The 23022-nt window shown below is 53.7% G+C and overlaps 1 protein-coding gene across 1 annotated transcript in view; it reads left to right on the forward strand.

Annotated features, from left to right (window-relative positions):
- The window catches only part of Slc22a23 (solute carrier family 22 member 23), a 162269-nt gene that overhangs the window by 1131 nt on the left and 138116 nt on the right, over window positions 1-23022 (forward strand). Inside the window, exon 3 of the mRNA XM_012514052.2 lies at window positions 5-563. Within this exon, the coding sequence (XP_012369506.1) occupies window positions 5-563 (559 nt within the window). The remainder of the gene's footprint in view (window positions 1-4; window positions 564-23022) is intronic.

Consider the following 23022-nt stretch of genomic DNA (forward strand, 5'->3'; position numbering starts at 1 on the left):
CCCTGCCGCCCGGGGACGCGGCCGCCTCGGCGCCTCTCGGGGGGCGCGCAGAGATCCAGCCGCTGCCCCCGCTGCCTCCGGGAGCTGGCGGCGCGCACTCGGGCTGCTGCGCGCCCGCAGCCGCCCCGAGCCTCCTGTTGCTGGACTATGACGGGTCGGTGCTGCCCTTCCTGGGCGGCCTGGGCGGCGGCTACCAGCGGACCCTCGTGCTGCTCACCTGGATCCCCGCGCTGCTCATCGGCTTCAGCCAGTTCTCGGACTCCTTCCTTCTGGACCAGCCCAACTTCTGGTGCCGCGGGGCCGGCAAAGGCTCTGAGCTGGCTGGGGCCACCGTGACCGGCCAGTGGGGCGACCCGGGCAACTGGACCAGTCCCCCAACCACCCCCTTCTCCACTGCCGCCTGGGGAGCCACGGGCAACAGAAGCAACAGCAGCAGCGTGGACGGGGGTGACATGCCGCCCCTCTCGTCCCCTCCGGACAAGGGGGACAACGCCTCCAACTGCGACTGCCACGCGTGGGACTATGGCATCCGCACCGGCCTCGTCCAGAACGTGGTTAGCAAGGTAAGGGCAAGGAGCGAACCTGTCCTTCTCAGGAACCCTGTGTCCCCCTCGGTCACCTCTACCATCCCTCCCGCCCTCTCCTGCAAACTGAGGTTCAGGGAAGAGCCAGAAGGGGACGACCTGAAGTCCCCAGAGTAGTGCTAGTGTGTGTGTACATGCGTCCCATCCTGCATTGACTCCAGAGCCTTCTGTCCCACAGTCAGACGCGGTCACTTGGCCTAGAGCCGTGACGCTGCATCCTGTCTCCCAGGGGGCACCTTAGCTGTCCTAATCCACACTCCGACTCGTCCCAATGCCGTTCTGCAAAGGACGCCCCTCCCCCACCCCACTAATGTCCCCCATGCAGTCCTGGCTGGCACACCCAGAGCTGAGGTCCCTGCCCTGTCACCAGCCGACCTAGAGGACTCACCTCACTCACGGGCTGCCCGCTGGAGCCATAACGCTGACAGCTTCCTCCGGGGCTCACTGTCCCGGGTGGTTCTCCCACAAAGAAATCTCCATCCATGCAAAACAGCGCCCTGTGCTCACATGCTCCTCGTCCTGGCAGACCTCAGCCATCCCACACTGGGTTTGGACAGAGACCAAAGCCCACTAAAGAGCAGGAGTTACAGCCAGAGAGCAGAGAGCATTTGAAAATTCCCTTCCACCCCTCAAGCTCTGCCAGCCCCACTATGACTAGTCCTCTCCATAGATGCCTGACCTCTGACTGGGACACCCTGGCATTCTCACCAGTGTGACCTCGGGACTTCCGTAAACATGCTAGGGTATAAGCTGGGATGACTGCAGGGCACTGCTGCTCTGTGCAGCGCCTGCTGTGGCCCGAGACACCGAGTGTCTGCAAGCCATCCCCGGGCATCCACTTTGCCCTCTGAGTCGTGGAGCGTGTGGTCGTGTGCTTCCTTTACAGAGCTCTTGCATCCATGTGTGCAGCCAGCGTACTGGTCGGCCTAGAAACAGGCCATGCTGCACAGCGTTGCCCTCCGTGTCTATAGTGTCCTGATGTCTGGCACATGGGAGAGGTGACATGCTCCCTGGGCAAGGCATTCATGAGCTGATTTCCATGTCTTTTGCCCCTTCTGTCATTTTAAGGAAAGAATACAGATTTCCCCACCTCTGACTCCTGCGCCATCCCGGGCAGTTTCAATGCTTTGTCTACATGTGAGAGTGGCGGGGAAGCTTGGCACCATTGTGGTTGGGTGCATGCACCACCCCTCCCCCAAGCGTGTTGGTAAACAGTCGCAGCTCATGGATGTGTAAGACGAAACTCTTACATCATCGCAACCATTGTGTTAGTCTTGTACCAACCTGGCCAGAAATGCTGAGTCCTGTGGGAACCAGCTCCCCTGGTGCCCCAGCTGCTCTGCTGGGGCCCGGGAGCCGCCTTCCAGGGGGTTCCCCTTACCCCTTGAACCCACAGCCTCTCTTTCCCAGGGTGTTTCTGTGACTGATTCTTGTTCGTGGGTGGAGAGTGGGCAGAAATATTTCTTTTATTGTTCAGCAGCACACAGAAATTCAGAACAATGCCTAAGTCGCCATGTGTACCTGTCAGGCTCAGGGTAGGCCACCATCATTCAAGCATTTTAAGTACCTTTCTGGAGCAGAAAGAGAAAGGATCAAAGGAGTGCATAGGGAGTGCTAGGTCCAGGGGTCTCCAAGGAGCCATTTGAAGTGAGGAGAGGGGAAGGCGTGCGCTCCCTCAGCGCTGTGCCCCAGGAAGCGGCTACTCATCCTCTGCCAGGCATTGTGGGTAAGGAGAACAAAAATAGTTCTTGAAAACAGACCATATGAGAAAGCTAGCAGTTTTTTGTTTTGTTTTGTTTTGTTTTGTTTTTAAATTAGCACCTAGGAGGGTCCTGAGCAGTGCTGATGTGTGGATGCTCTAGGGCGGTTTGACAACAAGTGGGGCTGCCCTCCCGGGAACAACGGAAGGGGTGCATTGGGGTGCATTTTCCCATGAAGATGATAAAGGACATACTGATTTCCATGGACAAATATGGATCTCAATAAAGGACTGTCCTTCCACGGTGTTCTATAACAAATGCTTTAAAGAGCGTTTCTAGCACGTTTTGTCACTTTCTGCTGCTGGCAGTGTGCACAGGCTACTGTGTCAGGCGCACGGATGTGGGCAAGATTCTGTAATGGATGTGGGCGTGCTGAGGGTCGGGCGCCTGGCAGCCTTGTTGGCAGAGAGAAGTAGAAGAGGGGCAAGGTTTTGCCTCTGTTGCTGGATGAAGTTCAGGGTCAGAGAAGTTGTGTTTGTCTCTTTTCTTGCCCGGGAAGGAACTGCTGTGCCCCTTACGCATGCACTGCTGGCAGTGCCTTTAAAGCGCAGCCACGTCGGTCAGCTGGTGGACAGGTGGACAGGAGGCAGCATGGACTGCAGTGTGTCCTTATCTACCCTAGGTGTTAGGTGGGGACGGGGAGATAAAGATGTGTCAGGGCCAGGACCCCCCCATTGGCTCCTTAGCTGTCAGTAGCACCCACACACTCAAGACAGCCACGCCAGTGGGAAGCCCAGGCTGCCACCGAGAAAGGATCTCAGCGTGACCCTGCTCCTCCTGCCTTGCAGTCCTGACACACTCGTTCCCCAGCCCGCCGAGTCCTTCCGCCCATGGAGATAGAGCGCTCACCCCTGGGCAGCCCGAGCCAGCCCTGCCTGGGCTTCCTTGCGGAAGTCACATGTTTTCAGTGAAGAAGACTCAAGTCCTTGTGTGCCTGTTTGTGCAGCCCACTCCTCAGAATGGCTGCCTTTTTCTTCATAGAATGTGTTTTTAGTGGTTTCTTTCTTGACTGAAATATGTGCACCTCCTTCAACCACTCAGTACCTGACAAAATCAGCCATGCTGATTGTGGGGCTGCGTGCGTCTATTATGTACAGCTTCAGAACACAACCCAGCAGGCCCTGGAGTTCTGCCCTAAAGAGGGACAGAACCCTGGATACCTCACCTCCTCCACTAACAGAACTTACAGATGCCAAAAGGCTTTTTGGCAGATGCCCCGTGCTCCTGGCAACCTCAAGACAAAGTCGCCACCTTGTCCTTTGCATGTGTCACATGAAGTAGAGATTTCCCTGCCTCGGCGCATGTAGCACACTGGTTGACTTAGGTTTCATCTCCATTGTTTTAGGAAGTAAGTCGAGAGCTGGAATCTTTTTAATTTTTATCCCCCCGCCTTGGCCTTTAATTTTTGTTATCTGTAACGGAACTTGCATGACAAAACCTCTAATGCCTTCAAAATAATTAATAATAATAATAATAATAATAATAATAATACTCCCTTTCTTTGGTGCAGCCCTTTATAGTTTTTGAAACATTTTATCAGGAATCATTTCTGATGATTAAGAATAATTACTCAGTGTAAGTCTTAACACAGGATCGTATCACAGTGACGAACCAGTGAACACACGTTGAGCAGGCCAGGTGTTCAGCACCGGAGCCAGATTCTCAGCTCCCTCCCGACTCTCCCAGCGGCCTGTGGTTCCTCCTCCACCCCTGGGGAAGGGTGTCAGCCTCGCACCTTCTCCTGTCATAGAAAGGCGGCTCTGAGGATCTGAGGCTGGGCCGGGCCTCCCGACCTCCTGGCCTCCCTCTCCCACTCCACCTAAGGTCCCCACTCTCAGGCACTTCTCAGAGTTTCACTTTGAAAAAGTTTAAAAATAACACCATCGATTGGAATATGCTGCTTTTAGCAATTTGTGTAGTTTATTCAGCGTGGTGCCTAGTAAGTCCCTGTCGGTTTCTGAAGCTGGCTTTTTTCTTGAATAATCTCTAGGATTTTGCCAGTAATCGATGCCACCTAACCTGCCCAAGGCCCATTTTGTTTCTACATTGGACATTTAGATTGGTTTTTTTTGTCACCAATATTCTGGTTTTTCTTCTATTCTCATGAGGTTGCAAAGATTTCTGACCTTTATCCTGAAAGCTGTTTAATATGCTGGGAAGTAATTTGTATCCTTTTTCTAACAGTTATTTAAAGTGACTTCACTACAATTTAATTAAGACTGAAAATAATTGCTATCATTGCAATAGTAATATTTTTAAAAATAGCCCGTACTTCTATTATCCTAGCCTAATAACTGGTGTCCACTTTGGAAATGCTGTACACACACACATACTTTGGTATTCTCAACCAGTGTTCATTCAGTGGAATATGCCATGGAACTGTACTGCATCAGAAGCATTTGTTCAAGCTCTGAGAAATATTTTTATATTCTTGTGGATTCACTAAAATTTCTTGAAGGCTTTCCCCACTACTGCCTCTCTGCCACTTGGCTGCTTTGTCTGGGGTGTATATAACACAACAGCAGACATGCTTATGTGCTGACTTTTTCAAAATTTACCAGAGTAAATAATGCACACATATAGTTCAGAACACACACGGTGAAGGGACACTGCTCACGGTCTCTGCCCCCATCCGCCTCTTCAGAAGCCACTGTGGTTACCAGTTTCTTAGGTGAACTTTCCAAGATTTTGTTTTCCTTTTACAAACTGTAGCATACTGTATATATTATTCTTTGCTTTTAGAGGGACACATGTCAGTATATAGAGAATGCCTTGTCCTTTCTGATGTCTGCACAGTGTTCCAGAGTCTGGGCTAGAATTTATTTAGCTAGCCATCTACTAAGGAAACAATATGGTTATTTCTAGTCTTTGCTATTATATAGTCTATGCTATACATTATGTTTATGCTTATATATAATATGTATGCATGCATATATATGTATATATATACACATATACATATATATATATATATATATATATATATTTACTTATAGTAGTGTATCATGTCCTGGCATGCATGTACATTTGCACATGTGCAGAAAGTTCTTAGGAGTGAGAGGATCAACACAGCCTGTGCGTTCACGCTGACAGCTATCATGCAAGCATTCGCTCTAGCAATTTATGCTTTTCAGCAGGCTGCACTTTCACCAATAATTTGTGTGGTCCTCCTGGTCCCCACGGCTTCCTTGACCCAAGAAGTCATCAGACTTTTAAATGTTTGCCAGTTTGATATGTGGGAAAATAAAACAGGTTACTTTTCAAATTTGTACTTCTCTTAGTATGAGGATTGAACCATCTTCTTGCAAATTTTTGAGCTTTTGGTACTTCCTTTTCTTTGTGTTGTCTCTGGGTGTGTGCGTTGGGGAGTATTACCCAAAGATGCACTATATACTTAAAGTAAATGAATCATTTTGGGTGTTTGCTGGTTCTCTTTTGATTCTGTTTATGCTCTTTATGTCTTAAGCAAACATTTGGCTTGGATATGGTCAAATGAATTAATCTTTTCTGCTCTCTGGATTTTATGTTAGATTTAGGGCGTCTTCCTCCTGGATATATGAAGGCAAAAAAAAAAAAAAAAAAAAAAAGGTTTTCTTTGTCATCTTTACCACCTCTTTACCTCTGTATCTTGGTGTGGAAGGTTTGTGTTTGGCTTCTGTTTAGCTATGAGGATGAAGCACTAGAATGCCGCGTCACCAGGGGTGACTTGCCTGAAACAGTGTCACAAACATTTAACTCAGCAGTGGCCCTGAAAAGGCGAAGGTTGGATGCAGAACAGCTTCGACTTCTCTGTCTGGAGACAGTACTCTCCCTGCTGTGGACCCTGCCTTCTTTTTTTGTCTTATTTTAAGACATTTTGGTGGTTATAATTTTCATTGTTTTTGGAGCTAGCTGCTTTAAAACTCTTCTGGTCATTAGCATCTTTTGCTAGTTGCAATTCTTTTGATTTCGAATGCAAGGGCCAGCTGTGTCAAGAGTTGGTGGCCTCTAGGAGCATATTGGGCCTCCTAAACCACACTCCTGGCACGGCTGGGTCAGTGGCAGCCGCAGCCAGCTTGGCTGCTGCTCGCTCTGAGCCGCTGTGGGCATCTGGGCCCAGCTGCCTGCTGAGCAGGCTCGTCCTGCAGCTCAGACTGGGCTGAAGAGGGGTCTTCACACCACAGACGTGGCAAACACTATGAACAGACTTTGCACTTTGGGGGAGTGCCAGCTGTAGAGCACTTACCACACGTGTGAGTGTCACTGGGCTGCTCCTGTCTGCCTTTTTCTCCCCCACCCTTTCCTTCTTTCCCTCTTTCCTCTCGCTGATCTCTGTGAACTGGGCTCAGTGCTCCTTGCTGGGCAAATAATGCTAAGAGAAAATGGGCAGCTAGGTTTCCACAGATTAGTGAGGGAGGCCCACCGAGCCTAAACGATCAAGTGATGATCTTTTAATTACAAACTGAGTAAAGTGTGGAAAGAAAGGGAAATGAGAGGCTGGGATTAAAAAAAAAAAAAAAAAAAAAAAAAAAAAAAAAAAAAACAGGCTAGGCTGGAGTATGTGAGAAACTAACTCTGAAGTGCAAGTTGGGTGTGGTGGGCGGGAAAGGCAAACAGACGGGTGTGTGTGTGTGCTTTACACAGGGCAAACAGCACCTGCAAGGGCCCTGTGGTGTGTGAATGCGTGATAGCAGCTGAGGAGGGGACAAAGTAAGAGTGGCTTATCAGCCCTGTGGAGACGTTTCTCTCCAGTGTCAGAGCAAAGGAAAGCACTGAGGAGCAGTGGGCAGAGCGGGTGCCACGGCGTGGTGAGGGTCAGTGTGAACGCTGGCGGGGGTGGGCTGTGCCCACTGGACTGGGGGAGCAGCGAGGCCTGCACAGGACACCGAGTTGGCCCAGAGGGGCTGGCGGTGCAGGCAGGTCCTGGAGGGCGGGCGCTCAGCCTGCCAAGTTGAGGGAGGTGCGCTTTGGGGTAGAGGCCTGGGCCCAAGCTCTGCACCTGCCCTGGATGTCTTGAGGGTCTGCAGCCCCAGGCAGGCAGAGGGATGGCAGCGCAGGCGTCCTCCAGGCCAGGTCTGTGAACCTGGCCTTTCAGTGCCCTCGCAGGGACCAAGATGGTGCACTGGAGTGTGAGACCGGACCAGCTGTGGGGCACCTTGAGGCCAGGTGAAACGGCCTGCAAGCCACAGCCCTGGCACTGACGGCACCTGAGTACATAGGGGCCTTTGCGCACATACCCTTTCGTCCTCTTGTTCCCAGAGAGGGCGAGAGTTGAATTCCCACAAGGGTGGAAGATCCACATATGGGACACAGAGGGCTCCCGTGGCCTCTGTTTGCCAGTGGTCCCTTACTGAATGCCTGTGAGAGGGTGAAGATTGCCCTGGAGGAGCTCAGCTCCGTATTACCTTCTGCATTTCCTTAGATTGACAGAGGACCAAGCTGAGGGTCACCCATGTGTCCCAAGCCACCAGCCTGTAAGAGTTCTAATCCAGTTCTCATCATGCTGTGTCCCAGAGGCCACCGACAGGACAGGGCTGGGAATGCATAGTCCTGAGTGGATGTCTGAATTGCCGAACAGTTGGGGTTCGGTCCTTCTGCGGCTGTGGGTGGTGAGCTTCCGTAAGCCCCTTTCTGGGAAAATCAGTCTCCATGTCTTCTGCCTTTTTGTCCTGCTCACCTGCCCTTCTGCCTCATTTTGGGGGCGCCAGGAAAGTTAAGACAGGGTGTCTGTATGTAGGTCAGGCTGGCCTTAAACTCATAATGATCCCCAGCCTCAGCTTCCCAAGTTTTGGGAATATACCACCATTACTGGCCACCTTACTGCCCTTACAACCATAGGCCCCAGAGACACCAGTTAAGATGGAAACCTGTCGGCCTCACGTTCCTGCATGGGAGAAGGCTCCAGCTGCACACATGCGCTGTCACCTGCAGGCCTGTACGGAACCTGTCTTCCTCTTCCGCTCCCCCACTTTTGTAGGCCTCCTCTCTGAGCTCCTGGTCCCATCTACCTGGGAGGCCTTCCCTCCACCACTAAGCCTTCTGCTCCTGCCTTTTACACCAGAACCCAGCTGTCACTTACCATAACCTGGTTGCACTAGTGTCTGCCCCCCACCCCGAGTTCACCTACCCACAGGGTGAAGACCACACCTGTCTGAGCTCATCCAGGCACTAAGTCACCAAGAGCCAGGGAGCATGTAGGTTTGGCAGGCATGAGCTTATCTCAGGGTGTGTCCCTTCACCTGCTTCCGCCTTGGCAGGTGGGACAGGTGGAGAACACCTGGGCAGGCCACCCTGGCCCTGGCAGCTGGCCAACAGGAGGCACCTGGGAAATCTCGGGTGCATCCCCTCCCACCAGTGGGGTGAGCATGAGTCATCTGAGAAGCAGCGCTTGGACAGGGGAGCAGATAGGTGCACCTGAGAGTGACCAGCGATGCCCGTCCCTGGAGAACCCAGGAATCTGTGTCCCCACTGATCTGAGGAGCCAAGAACCTGTAGGGGTTGTCTGGTTGGTTTGTGGGGTTCTTATCTGGAGCAGAAGGGCCACAGAGCTCAGAGGGCTCCCATGGAACAGCCGATCTGACAGGAAGGGACGAGAGCTGTGGATCTGCCGGGCACCACCCTGACCTGGCGCAGCCCTCGGGTCAGACTCAGAGCAGAGAATGAGCTAAAACATCCTAACAAGTCAGGCCTCGCCATGCTGGGTGGAAACACAGCTCAGGGGTGGAATGGTAAAGAAGAGCTGATGGCAACAGCCAAGAACAGAGCACAAACTTGGAGAGGCGAGTGTGGGGGAAGGGGTGCCCCGCCCAGGCAGTGTGGCCTTCCCATGAGGCTCAGAGTCTGGGCGCCTGTGTGGCCACAGTGCTCTCTCATCCCGGGGTGGGAGGGTTAGTCATCTGTACTTTCCTTTGTTCAGTGAGGCCAGCCTCCTTCCAAGCAAGTGGCCGGGGATGAGTGGGGGCCTGTTTCTAGGAAAGGGGGGCCAGGGGTATTGTCTGTGTAAAGCGGTTCCTCTAATGAGCCACTGCACTGATAGAGCCCTCAGCCCATTCATTTGCATCTTTTGGTTACAAGTAACAAAGTCCAATTTCAAACTCTATGAACAAAACAGAAAAGTGAATTGCAAAGATGCAGAGGGTAGGATCTGAGCTCGCAAAGTGGGGCGGGGTCTTCCAGAAGCCCTGGCTCTGCCATCCCTGTCCTCCTCCCCACCCCAACCCACCCCTCTTCCTCGCCAGACCAGGAAAGCCACCTCAACTCCCCTTGCAGACTGGCTTTGTCTGGTGCTTAATTTGTTTGGTTCCTGGCCAAGCCACAGCCAAACCGGAGGCCAGCTCCTCTCTGTCCAGGTCTAGGTCTGCTGCCCACCATGCACTGGGACAGCCAGGCCATTGCCAGAGCAGCGCTGTGCCTACCTGGTGCTGGGACCTGTGGACCCGTAGGGTAGAAAGGGTGGGGGATGACCTAGTTGGTAATTCCTTGAGAACGACTGTCAATGTTGTCCCCTTAAATGCTTTAAACAATGTATCTCTTTCCTTCCCAGTGACCCAGGGTCTAACTTACCTGCCATGTAAGCTTAGTAAGGAGTTGGCAGGAACACACCTCCTGAGGCTTCTTGAAGTAACCAAAGATGATGGTAGATACTAGCTCCAGGTCCCCTGGAGAACGTGGGCAGCCACTGAAACAGTTCTGCAAATTGTCACCTCCACCTGGGTCCCCCCAGTCAGGATCTGCTACAATATTTGCAGGGCCCAGTGCCAAGAGAAGTGCAGTGTCCCTGGATCAAAGAGTGTGGACAAGAGCAGGACACTGACGGGGAGCACAGGTCAAGGCAGGGCCTTCTAGAAGCAGGGTCCTAGGGCTGCTTCTGGCGACCCAAGGCTGCCATCAAGCCCGTTGTCACCACTGCAGAGCAAGACTAGAGTCCCCTGAGCCTTTCTTTCCTGGTCTGACTTCCTGCTTTCCATTATATCTTCTCTGTTTCTCTGTGGGGCTTTGTGCCCTCCTTTAGGTTTCTTTTGTACACAGGAAAAGCACTGGGAGGGTGGGGGGACGCGAGGGGAGTTGGGGGGTTTCTTTTGCCAGGAAGCTGCGGCACAGAGCCCTGACGTTTGTTTTGGGTCTTCAGTAAGGTAGAGGTGTCCCCCAGCACGAAGGAGCCAGCGCGCTGGCCGCGGCTGGAAAGCTCAGCTCTGGAAGTCCAGCAGTACTTATCTGGACAGAACACCGAAGCGCTGAGTCATGGAGCGTGCGGCCGAGAATGTGAAGTCGCAGAAATGCCAGTGGAGTGTTGATCAGGACTTTTTTTTTAAGCAGGGAAAAGGAGATCCAGTCTTTTACATAACAAAATTCTACAAGCTAAAAGCCATGCTGCCTTTCTTAGTATCACTGTAAAAACAAAGTGCAAAGGGAGAAGGCGCAGGCAGCAGCCAGCAGCCAGTAGCCAGGGGTGTGTTGGCTGCTGGATGGGCCGAGGCCGAGCACCCTGCTTCGTAATTTGCGCTGTGGACTGTTTCCTCCCAGATTAGATTAGCAGTGGCTTTCTCTGGGTGCTGAATGGCGCTTCACCAACTGGGCACCCTTGGCTGTGCCGTGCAGGGCGGCTTCCCAGTGCGCATGCGCGGACGGCGCAGCAGGGAAACACACACTTTTCACGCGACATTATTTAATTCTTTTTAAAATTTTAATCCTGGTGACATACACCCAGCGTATAGCTGAAGATCTTCATCACTTCTTAGGCTATAGCTCGGCGGCCTTGAGGACATTCACGCGATCTTGCAGTCGATGTCCACCATCCACAGAACTGTTTTGTCCTTCCGTCCCCATTTAAACACTGGAGCCCCACTCCCCCACCCCCACCACACCCCGCAACTACCCTTCTGCTTCTGCCTCTGTGACTCTGACAACTCAGCGTCCTCAGGCTCCCTTTGTGTTGTAGCATGGGTTTCAGTTTCCTTTCCCAGGGCCAAGTGGTACTCCACACCCTCCAGGGCCAAGTAGAGCGCCACACCCTCCACTCTGTGGCTGCTGTGGGCCTGGGCGCTGTCCCTTGGGATCCTTCCACCCTACCTCTGTCATGTCCAAGTTGACTCTGCTTAGATAGCACAGTGCTTCCGGTTCTTCTCCCAGGACACCCACCCTGTGAGACAAGGTGGATGCCATGGACGTCTCCGCCCTGGGGGAGGAGCTCACAGTGGGACAATGAGTAAACTCAGGATGCCACCATCCTGGTGGATGGGGCGAGCTGCCAGGGGCCGGAGCTCAGGCTTTGGGGTGCAGAGGTGACGAATCTCGGGAGGCAGTGGGGTGTGCTGGCCGAGAGCAGGACAAGGTGAGGAGCAGAGGGGCCTGCAGAGCCCCTGTAGAGGGAGCCCTGTGGGCGGATGGAGAAAGAGCCTATGGAAGGGCCTGTGGAAGTGGCGCGGGCAAACACAGGACCCAAGGACCCCGCACTGCCTGAATCCCAGCAACAAGGTGTCCACTGAGGTCTGAACAGGGAAATGACCCAGAGAGAGACCCTAGGGCTGGAGGGGAGACAGGAGCAAAGCCTGCCATCCCTGGCCCCTCTTCCATCCCTCCAAGATGTCCGTCACAGCCCTCGGTACCAGCTGTGGCTGCTGCCTTGTCTCGAGCATCTGCAGGGTGGGCAGCTCGGGCAGGCTCACACAGCTGGGGCTGTGTGGGTTGCTTTTTCCTGGGCCAGCTTCCGGATGTGCAGTCTCCCTGTATCTTCACAGCATCTACCAGCTATGTGGGTCTATCCTGATGGCCTCCCTTCTTTCTCCTCCTCCCCTTAATCCTCCTCTTCCTTGTCCTCTTCCTCCTCTTCTTCCTTCTCCTCTTTCTCCTCCTCCTTTTCCTCATCTTCCTCCTCCCCTCCCTAGTGCTGGAGATCAAACCCAGGGCCTGGCTTCTACACTGCCACACCTGGCCCATCTTTCCCGGACTGACCATTGGGCAGAGCCTGCCCTTGTGGCCTTCTTAGCTTCATCGCCTCATTAAAGGCCCTGCCTCCAAACACAGCCACATTCTGAACTAGTGGGGTCAGGACTCCACCATAGGAGTTGGGGAGATGCTTTGGCCACCATCCAAGATTTGGCACATCCCTTCCTGAGGTGGCCCTGGCTCCTGTTCCTAAGAGGGAACTTGTGTGGCAGCTCCCTGCTGGGCCTGCCACCTTCCCCAACCCCTGCCCTAAGTCCCAGTGTTGTGGTGGTTGCCGTGCAGCTCTTCATAGCCCCCATCTTCCGGCCCTCCAAGATGTGCCCGCCATTGGCACCGAACTACATCTGTGTGTGGGCTGGCAGGGTCCCGCCTTTGCCTCCACCTCTGTCCCCACTGGAGCCCTGAGCTCCAGCTGCTGACACATGTCCCAAACAGTGCAGTGTCCTCACACCTCCTGTGCTCCGGCCTGGATCCTGTCCCTCACGCAGACCCCCTGCCCACAGGGTCCTGTCGCGGTGAGGATGCCCTCAGCAGCTGAGCATGGCAGGTGCCCTGGAAAGACATCCCAGGTGGTGCCAGGGAGAAGGTGGTAGGGGCGGACCCTGGCTCTCATGGGCTGAGGTCATGTGGGTAAGTTTCTGGATGAGCAAACTAGGAATGAAGCAGAGAGGTATATAGGTCAGCTCACCCCTCAATGTGAAATTCATTGAGCTGTTCCAGACCAGGAAGTGACATCATTTACCTGAACTGGTCACTCAGCAGCCTGGAGCTCCTACTGGGCCGCAGGGTGGGCGGTGTGTGGACTGTCAGCTGTTTTCGTTGCTTGGAGTTACAGTGACTTTTCTTAGAATGAACTGCTGTAAGTCTAGAGATGGACACATGAAAATGCCCCTGGAACCGTGGCCTCAGGGACTTAAAAGAGCCCTCTGGATACCTCTCCCCCTGGGGGCACATGACAGTGTGTTGTTGTCCTCACTCCTGGCAGGGAGATAGCCTGCTAGCTAGGAAAAAGAGGCCAGCAGGGCTGCTGAACCCACAGCGCCGTCCCAGAAGTGGGAGTCTGCTTGCAGCGACCCTCTGAGCAGGGAGACACCTAGCCTAGGCTGTGCGAAGTGAACGGAGGCCGACCACACCCTAAGCACTGAGTCCGCCTGGCCTCTGCCACGCCAGGGAGCACAGCAGCCAGGTGAGCAGCTGCAGAAGAGAGGGAGGAAGTGTAGGAGCGCGGAGGAAGGCAGGACTCCATCTCTGCGTAGGCAGGGAGCCAGGCAGTTCTGCAGGATGGTTCTGCTGAGCAAGGGCAGCAGCACATTTGGGGAAACAGCCTTTGCCCGTCTTTCCTGTGGAGGAGCGTTGCTGTTGACCGCGCCTTGGCTCCTTGGAGCCGGCGCAGTCCACGCTCAAGCCGCACCCACCCCTGCCTTCCAAGGCCTCTGGAAAATGGGCCCTTCTGGGAAAGGGGACATTTAAGTGAAGGAGCTCTCTTTTCAATGTGCGGCTTTCAGGTATGCTTGTTCATGATGAACCCCAAGGAGGTGGCTTTCTGGGATTGCCGGCAGCATCAAACAGCAAGGGACAAAGCATAGAGCCACACACAAGCATGGGTGATGTTTGCTGAACAGCATAATGGGGCCGACTTCCAGGGGAGATCTAGGGTATCGGCTCCTCCCTGTGCCAAGGAGCGCCGCATTTGCTACCTCTGAAAGTGAGAGTGTCACATACACATTAGCAGGGTCTGCTGGTCAGGGCCCATGAGCCAGGCTGCCCCATCCCCAGTGGCCCCAAGAACCCCATCCAAGTGGGATCTGGCCGGCCCTCCCCGATTGTCCCTGGCCCTGGACTCGGGAGTGTTCTATTCCCTTCTGAGTGCTTGGCCTTCTCAGCTTCCAGTTGCGGGGGGGGGGGGGCTCTGACTGCACCTGCACAGTCCAAGCCCTTCCGCTACTTCCTAGCAGTCCGCAGATGCCCATCCAGTGGGAGCGGATGAAGGGTCCGAAGGGAGGTGCCTTCCCGGGTGCCACCTATCTATGGCTCGTGTTTCTAGGGACCCATTGTGTGGGGAGTCACCGGCTCTGTTTCTGGAGAGGAGATTTTTTATTATTTCATTTTACTAGGAAATTTATTTTCTGTTATTTTCTGGGAAGTGTAATAAGAAGCGGCTTATCAAAAAAAGATATCACCAAGGCTGGGAGCATGGGCTTCTTTTGTGCCTATGTGTCTGTGGATTATGCAGTTGAATCGAATTTAGTTGTGATTTAAGTGTAGGCAGTGACTTCTCTATTTAATTTACTTCTCATCTGCCGCCCTGTCCATCCCGATTTATGACTTCGGTTCTCTTTGGACAGTTTTGGATAAGTGACCCGGGGGCAAGGTATGAGTTTAGAATAACTGGAATGTGAGCCCTGTGATCGGAGGAGGAGTAGCAGGAGGAGGAGGCTCACGTTTCAGTTTGCGCAGGGGAGTGGTGCAGTCCTGTGATGGGTTTGACACCTGGGGTCCTGCACACTTGCTGGTAGCAGAAAACCCCGAGTCAAACCAAGTCTAACAAAATACAGAAGTCAGACAAGACATTCCTGGAAGTCTAGAGGTGGGCTCCATCCCTACTCTGTCTCCTAAGCTCCTTCTGCTGTCAGCTGGCTGGGCTGCATGACAACACCGCAGGTCAGGCACTTGGACAGCAAGGCTGCCCTCACGCAGTCCCGAGATGGACTAAGGGGGCAGGATCGAGGTCCTGCAGGGCTGGCTTCTGTTTCTCGCAGAAGGCATCTTCTCCCTGTCCCCACAGGGTCTTCTCTGTGTATCCCTGACCTCTTTAGGTGATCAGTCATACTGGACCAGGACCTGGCCTAATGACATTCTTTAAGGTCAATGCCATCTTCATGACTGTCTCCAACTACACCACGATGTAGGCCAGGGGGTGAGACTCCAGCGTGTTTGCTTTGTATTTTTGAGTCAGGGTCTCACAGTGTAATCCAGGTTGGCTGTGAACTCACTACATAGCCCAGGCTGGCTTCAAACTCAGCATCATCCTGCCTCAGCTTCCTCATGACCCCTAAGAGTACGTGATCATACCAATACCCCTGGTGCAGCAAGTCTGGTGGGGCTGGGCCACAGTTCAGCCGTGGCAGAGCCTTTTCGGGAAGAGACAGAAGGAGAGCGTTGCTGCCCCTCCCAGGGGCACTGCGGAAGCCATCCTTCTGCCTGGTCCTGCTGTGAACAGGGCAGGGGCCGTGTGTGCTGAGTGCAGAAGGAAGAAGAGGGGACAGGGCTGAGCATCCAGGGGTGTCACTGCTGGTCCCGACACCCCCAAGATGGGCCTGTCTGTGGCTGACCCGTGAGGGACCTAGGGCACCGGGTGCTGACCGTGAAGTCCAAAAGGACAAAGTGGTGCCTGGGGCATGGGCAGGGCCTTCCTCGGAGAGTAGTTTTGCATAATTTTTTCTTCAGTACTGGGGATTAAATGCAAAGCCTCCCACTGAGCTACAGCCTCTGCCTCCCCAGCCCGTTTGTTTCTTAAAGAAACTGAATGTTGAGACATGGTCTCCGTAACTGACTAAGTCGCCCAGGTTCTTCTGACTTGCAGCCCTCCTGCCTCAGCTTCTCAGAGTGCTGGGATTCTAAGTGTGCACCCCTGTGCCTGGCTCTCCCTTGCTTCTGATACAGTGACGGGGGACCCTTGTTTCAAGCTGACAGCCAGCCTGTTGGTAGGCTTGTCCAGCCTCTCAGGCTCTGAAACAGCAACTCTGCGAGTCACTCCTGGCCCTGGCCTACAGCTCTGCTTCCTGAGCAGAAGGGAAAAGAACAAAGCCATGGGTCTATGGAGCAGCCAGGTGCAGGGCCTGCTCCTTGTGGGCTCCTGCCCGGCTTCTTCCCGTTCCACTGGAGGTGGGAAGGCACCTCAGTACACTGGGATTTCCTAGGTGTTCCAAAGGCAGGTGGCCTCTTCACGGAGGGTGGGAACAGGCATGAGTGTGTAGGGCAGTGGGGTCCGACCCAGATGAGCCGTCCGCCACCACCCCAGGTGCTTTCCCACCCTTGTGCCTTGCTCTTGCTCATCTCCTGTCCGCCCTTCCCTGGGGCCACCCCTGCCTTGACTTCTAGCCCAGAACTGACCTCTGCCTGTGGGATCAGACAGGGCCCTCACACAGTCGCAGCCCAGGTGTCAGTGTGACCCTGGCATGGCCCTGTGTCAGTGGCTGCCTCTGGGATGGTGACAGGCAGCCACCCTCAGCATCTAGGGACACTGGTCCTGGGATCTGCACAGCTACGCAATCCGAGGATGTGCAAGTCCCTGCGGTGAATGGGTTTCGCGTCTGGCTTCAGCCCTCCCACACCATCCGCGTCGTCTCTGGGTCCCCAGGACACCACAGTGTAAAGCTGCATGAGACATCTGTGCGCTGCGCTGCTGGGGAGGACGGCAAGGATGCGCCGTACACTGTGGTGCAGCCACAGTTTTTCACTTAGTATTTCCATCATCATTTTCTCTTAATATTTTCCATTATTATTTATTTATTTATTTATTGGGTACTGGGGATTGAACTCAGGACGTTATGCTTGCCAGGCAGGCACTTATTCTACTGAGCTATCTCCCCAGCCCTATTGTTATTATTGCTATTACCATCTATTGTTGTCATTTTCTCTAATATTTCCCAAGGGCACAGGGCCAGAAGGCAGCTGCATCCCGCTGCAGGTGTCCACCGCTTGCTGCCTGTGTCCCCACCTGCTGGAGGACCCTTTGAGCAAGCGGCGCCTGCCGTGTGGGATCCCGTTTGCTCCTCCAGCAGGGCCCTTCTGATGGGTTCCACTTCCTGTCTAAAATCTGTACCTGAGCAATAAAAGCAGGCAGCATCTGCCCTGGAGACCACCTGAGGACACTGGGGCTGTGGCAGCTTTTCCACTGTGCATGTCTGTGAGCTAAGGAAGCAAGTTTGTGCGGGCCCACGGTGCTGTCCTGAGATACCTGAACTTCCCAGACAGCAGGGGAACAGCACTGGGGCGCAGGTGGTGAGATCCATTTCTCCCTAGGGGCTGCCGAGGCTCAAACCCCGTGGTGTCAGGAGCAGAGAGAAGCCAGCTTTCTGGCGCTGGGAGGCATCCACATCTGGGGGTGGGGGGAGAAATGTGGGTCCTAAGAGCCTGCCGTCATCTGCGCCCTTTCCACAGGGACTTCCTGAGGGACCCTGTAGGACTGTTATGTCCTCAGTGACTTGAGGCTGAGCATCCCCAATCTAGAAATTCAAAATCTGATCATTCAAACCCCAATGTTCCAAAACTGAAACTCTTTTTGAGACAGGGCCTTGCTGTGCAGTTCAGGCTGGGCTTGAAATCACTATGTAGCCCAGGCTGGTCTTGAACTCACAAAGATCCTCCCGCCACATCCTCCCGAGTGCTGGGATGACGGGAGTGGCCACCATGCCCGGCTAAAACTTTTTGAGTGCCAACATGATACCTGAGGTGGAAAATTCGACACTATGACACTTTATTTCATCCACAAAATGACTAAATGTGTTGCACAAAATTGCCCTCTGGCTATGCATGTGTGGTGGATGTGAAATGTAAGGGAGCTCAGTGGTCAGGCCTGTGTCCCCTCCCCAAAATAGCCTACTGTGCACCATTACACAATCCAGAAAAATCCCAAATCCAAAACACTTCTGGGCCCCAGCAGTTTGGATAAACGACCTGCAGTTTCCCAGCTGTCCCCTTCCAACTGAGAAGCAGGCACGGAAGATTACAGGACTCAAGGATCGGCCCTGGCCAAGAATGCCACCCAGTGAGGGTGGACACAGTCGGCCCTCTGCTTCCCAGCTTCCAGAACACTCTCCTTGGGCTCCTTAGAGGCTGTCGGACATGTGCTCAAGCTCAGGAGAGTTGCCCAGGTCCCCAAAAGTCACCTTTTTACCAGAATTTGATCTCTTCTTCCTTTCTGAAGCTAAATTGCCAGACAACTAATCCTAGCTAAGATGAAGTTGCTATGCTGCAGTGTGGCTAGGCCGAGCTCAGAGCCCATTCTTTCCCTGTCTTCCATCTGCTAAGGCACTTGTGACCCATGGCCTGCAGGCTCCCCGCCCACACAGAGGTGCCCCCTTCTGGAAGGCTGGCCCTTTGCCAACCTGCCCTTGCTGTCCCTCCTGCCAGCTCTCTTCCTTCCCATCCTCCTCTGGGTCAGGAACTTGGTCCCTTTCTGAAAGGCTGTGAGCTCTGATCCAGATATTTCTAACAGTAACAACATCTACCCAAAGCCCCAAATAAAATTGGATTGTTTTTGGCTTTGCTTTGGGGTGCACTGGGGCTGGAATCGGGCCTTGTGCATGCTTATAAGGTGCCCCAGCATGGAGCTGCACCCCGCGTCCCCACCTGCGTTTCAGTGCCTCCCTCTAACGGTGGGGGCACGCTCCGTCGCAGCTCAGCGCCCTGCCAGCGCCTTCCAGCCCCTCGCGCGGCCGTGCTTCGCTGGCAGCACTCGTGCTCGTGCCCCAGCCTGGACGAGCCCCTCTGGGTGTGCCCACAACCCATGTGTACCGCAGCGACTGCTGCAGCGTTGCCTCTCGCAGCAGCATCTTTTCACAGCCTTGCTTCACTTGCTGTGCCTGGACTCTGCGCTCTCGGAACAGGGCAGCACTTTCTGCACTGTTGCTGCCCTAGGTTCTGATACTCAGCAGTGACTTCACACGTGATCGTCCAGTGCTGCCCGCATATTGTCTGCAGCGCCAAGAGCCCTCCGGGGCCTGGCTGGGTGCTGGGCAGTGACACAGAGGGAGAAAGCTCGGGAAGACCTCTTCTACTGGTGTGAAAGGCTAAGCGAGGCCACAGCTAGGACAGGGTGTCTTCCTTGTGCTGGGCATCACCCCCACCCTCGCACCCGTAGGTGACCCTGAGGACCAAGGACACCTCACCAGGAGTTTTCTGCAGAGAGGCTCGTCTAGAGAGGTCTGGATCTTGGCAGCTCCCCAGAATGTGATCCCCAAGACTGAGAACAGGCTGGGAGGCAGTGGGGACTCAGATTTCTTTTGGGGAGCTCCTGCAAGACCACGCACTGGTGTTGGAAGTTAATCAGGGCACCAGCTCACCTGCTTGCTGACGATTTGCTTCCTTAAAAATTTACACATTGTGGTAAAATATGTAGAACATGAAATTCAGCACTTTAGCTAGTTTTAATTTTACAGCTCCTTGGGATTGAGTGTGGCCCCAGCGCTCAGGCCTGGGGCAGCACGTGCAGGGGTTTCCTGCTTTTTAAAGGCTAAGCAAGGTTCTGTCGCGTGGCTCGACCACCAGGGGTTTATCCCTCCTCCTGCTCATGGATGTATGGGTTGCCGCCACATTCTAGCTATCGTGCACGATGCTGCTGTGGCTGGGCACACACACAGCTCTCTGTGCTCTGGCTTTGGCTTCGTGGGGACACAGAGACTATTTTTAAAGGTCGAGGGAGTGCAAGTAGTGCCCTGCCTGTGCAGCATGTAACACCCCTGGACCTGGGCTGACCGCGTGATTTTCCTTCTGCGAAAGAGTTAGGGATGCGGCTGTGTTTCTTCTTGAGGTGGAATGTTGCAGTCGGATGCTTTCTGTTGCAGCTGACCTTTCGTGGCTCATCTCTAAGAACAGTGCTTGCCCGTCGCTTCCCAAGTAGCTACTGTAATCTCTGGGGAAGGCAGAGAAGAGTTACTGCTTTTATTTTCTCTGATCCAGGGTAGAGAAGTCTGGTTATTCTGAGCATCCTTCTCCATGCATGAATACCCCTTCTCTAATGCTCATGTGGGCTGTCAAGGGAAATAGGGTCATTTTCTCCCAGAATTCCCATGTATTAAATTTGCACTGTGTTCATCTACAGTTTGGGGTCATAAAGGACAAACAGTAGACACAGCAACATCTCTCCCATTTTGCATAATCCAAAGAAACACCCTTGGAAGTGTGTGCAGGGGAAGTTTCCAGAACAAAATATGTTCAGCAACTGCATCATCCCCCTTTTCAGGATTCATGAGGCACATTAACCTTTTAAAGGCTCTGAGAAGCCCTGGAAAGGACTTTTATTTAGCCACTGAGCCCCCTTCCACCTCTTGCCCAGTGCTACAGATGAAGCCTGGCTTGAGGAAAGCGCCTGCCCCGTCCTGAGCTGCTCCCAACTCTTCTTTCCTATCTAGACGAGCACCTATGGGCACCCTTTTCAGGTGCGCTGCATCCAGCACACGCCTTAGCCTCTGACTTCAAAGCAGATGCGTTCCCCTATGGATCATTTATTTTGCCTTTTCATCCTGTCTTTTGCCTGTGCCTTGTCTTTAAGGGAGAAATAGTGACGGGAATGTGGCAGGGGCCCCGATTACCCTGCGCCGTGCTGCTTGGTAGCATTGGCAGAGAATGGAGAGCAGTAGGTTGGCAGGGCTGGGATGGACTTCAGGAGGCATGGTTTGTTAAGCAAAGCAGAGCCCATGACACCGGAAATGCTGGCTCCAGCTCTCCTATATTACAGCAAGAAAACCTCCTCATGGCTGTCTCTGAAATGTCACCCATGTTCCCATCCTCCATGTCCTATAATTCCAAAACCAGTAGCCACAGCCAGATAGACTCATCAGAGCTGTCCGTGGGGGTGGGAGTGGGGGCTAAAGATGTCCAGGAAGCAAAGTAAAGGACTGAATAGAGACCACTGCAGTGCAGGCCACGTGTGGCCAAATTTACAACTTCTTCTGCTTGAGATGGTCCCTGTCACAACATCCCCCTTTGCTGAGGCTCCAGTTGTCTCCCTTGTGCCCTGCTCCTCTCCCTGACCCATGCGTGTCCAGCGGCGGGGTACATGGGGCACACCTCCTGTGGGACCCACCTCCTGCATCAGGCATCAGGGCGACGGTCCCAGCCTTGGCTGAAGCACACCGTAGGGCTTTTATCTGAGGATAATCCTGGGTGAACTGCCCCTCAGAGCACTTGTACCTGAGAGGCTGAGGTCCCACCCACATGGGAGGAGAGGAGCGCTTCTCTCCGTCCCTACCCTGCCCCGGCTGCCCTGCTCCCTCTCCTGCCCCAGGAGCTGTGCCTGAAGGTTCTAGCCCTAGCTGACCCCAGGCTGGCGGGGAGCCGCCCTGCATAGTCCACTTCTGCTGTCACGGCCTGCTCAGCACGCTGTTAGGGGAGGATGTGGTTCAAGGGAGAAGGAGACAGGAACATCCTCGGGGTGCAGCAGTGTTTGCAGGCTTTGAGAGTCGTCTGCCTTTCCTGGGAGAAGCAGCATCGCTCACAGAGGATGTCAGGCGGTGCTGGGAAGGAGGCTGTGTCCTCCCTGTTCCGAGTGCTGCTGAGGAGGTCAGCACAAAGGACGCAGCATCCCAAGGGATGTGCGCAGCCCCGTGTGCAAGGACCCGGCTCTCCTTCCAGGCCCTGCCAGCTGTGAGTCCAGCTGTTCCCTGCAACGGTATTTTTTACACTCGCCTCTCCCACTTTCTATTCTGGGCTTGGCTGAGCACATAGGATGCAGAATAGTAAAACCCCTTCACTTGGATCAGTTAGGGGTGAGGCTCCCAGGAATAACTGAGCCTCCGAATCAAAGGCCTCTTTGAAGTCATTTTATTGCCCTCAGGTTCACATGTTACTCACCAGCAGCCACGGCCCCCAAGGGCCTTCCTAACTGACAAGCAAAATTAATGAGTAATAATCAGCTCCTGCCAGATCCTGGGTGGGCACATACTCAATAGAACCCTTCCACCCATAACGGCTGGCCATTGTGGATTCCGTGCCTCCTACATCGTGGGCGTTGAAACGAGCCCACAGCATGAAGCAGCTCGCCCCGGGCACATGGCTGCCGTGCAGCGCTGAGGGTGGGACCAGGGTTGGCTGGGTTCATCCGCAAGTCCCAGCCACCCATGATGGTAGCCTCCGAGTTCCAGGCCGCCTGGCTTTTGCTTTCTGTGTAACCAGCCCAAGTATAGCAGCCAAATCCAAGCTGGTGAGCATTCAAAAAGCCATGCTGCACTGTTATAATGCCAGAGTTTACTAAGTTGAGCAATTTGGGGGCAAGTATGGGCTGGGTGCAGATTCAGGTTTGTGCCCCTTGATTTTTGCATCTTGGTATTGGCTGTCTTCGTCATGGAAAAACTGGTTTAGCGTCTCAGGTGCTCTGACTCATATATTATAAAAAAAGGTGACTGATTTGGCAGGAAGCCTAAGAGCTGGTCCTAATGCAAATGTTGGCTTTTTTGTTTTGTAAAAATCCTTTAATGTTGTAAGGATTATGGACTAGGATGAAGATGTAATGATCAACTGACCATTCTGTTAAGAGGTGTCCAGGCCCCGTGGCGGTGGAGTGGGGTGTTTGCTGAGAGAGCCACTCCCCGAGGGTGCTGGGTCAGCTTGTTCACAGACGACATTTTCCACAGCAGCCTGGTATAGCGTGACTGCAACCGGAGAGACCCAGGCTCTGCTGTCTGGCCTGGCCACGGCGTCCGTATTCTGAGCAAGGCAGTCCACTGTCCAGGACGCCATTCTCTCCTCCTCCCATTAGGAGCTCGACCTTGACTCTCCCCAGCACTGTAATGCTAAAAAATTCTATGCAAGCTAAGGGTATCAGGCTGAGTATCCTGTATCCAAAATACTTGGCACCAGAAGATTTTGGACCTCAGGTGTGAGGCCTTGAATGAAACAGCTTGGAGGAGAAACTAAAAATGAAGTTCCTTTGTATTTCACAGATACCTTGTGCTGGCCCAAAGGAAATTTATGTACTATTTCAGTGTACCTGAATTGTGAAATGCAATATGGAAATTTTCACTTGTGGCTTG

The sequence above is a fragment of the Octodon degus genome, unplaced genomic scaffold (genome assembly GCF_000260255.1).
Source record: "Octodon degus isolate 3935 unplaced genomic scaffold, OctDeg1.0 scaffold00023, whole genome shotgun sequence".
In the NCBI taxonomy this organism is placed as follows: domain Eukaryota; kingdom Metazoa; phylum Chordata; class Mammalia; order Rodentia; family Octodontidae; genus Octodon; species Octodon degus.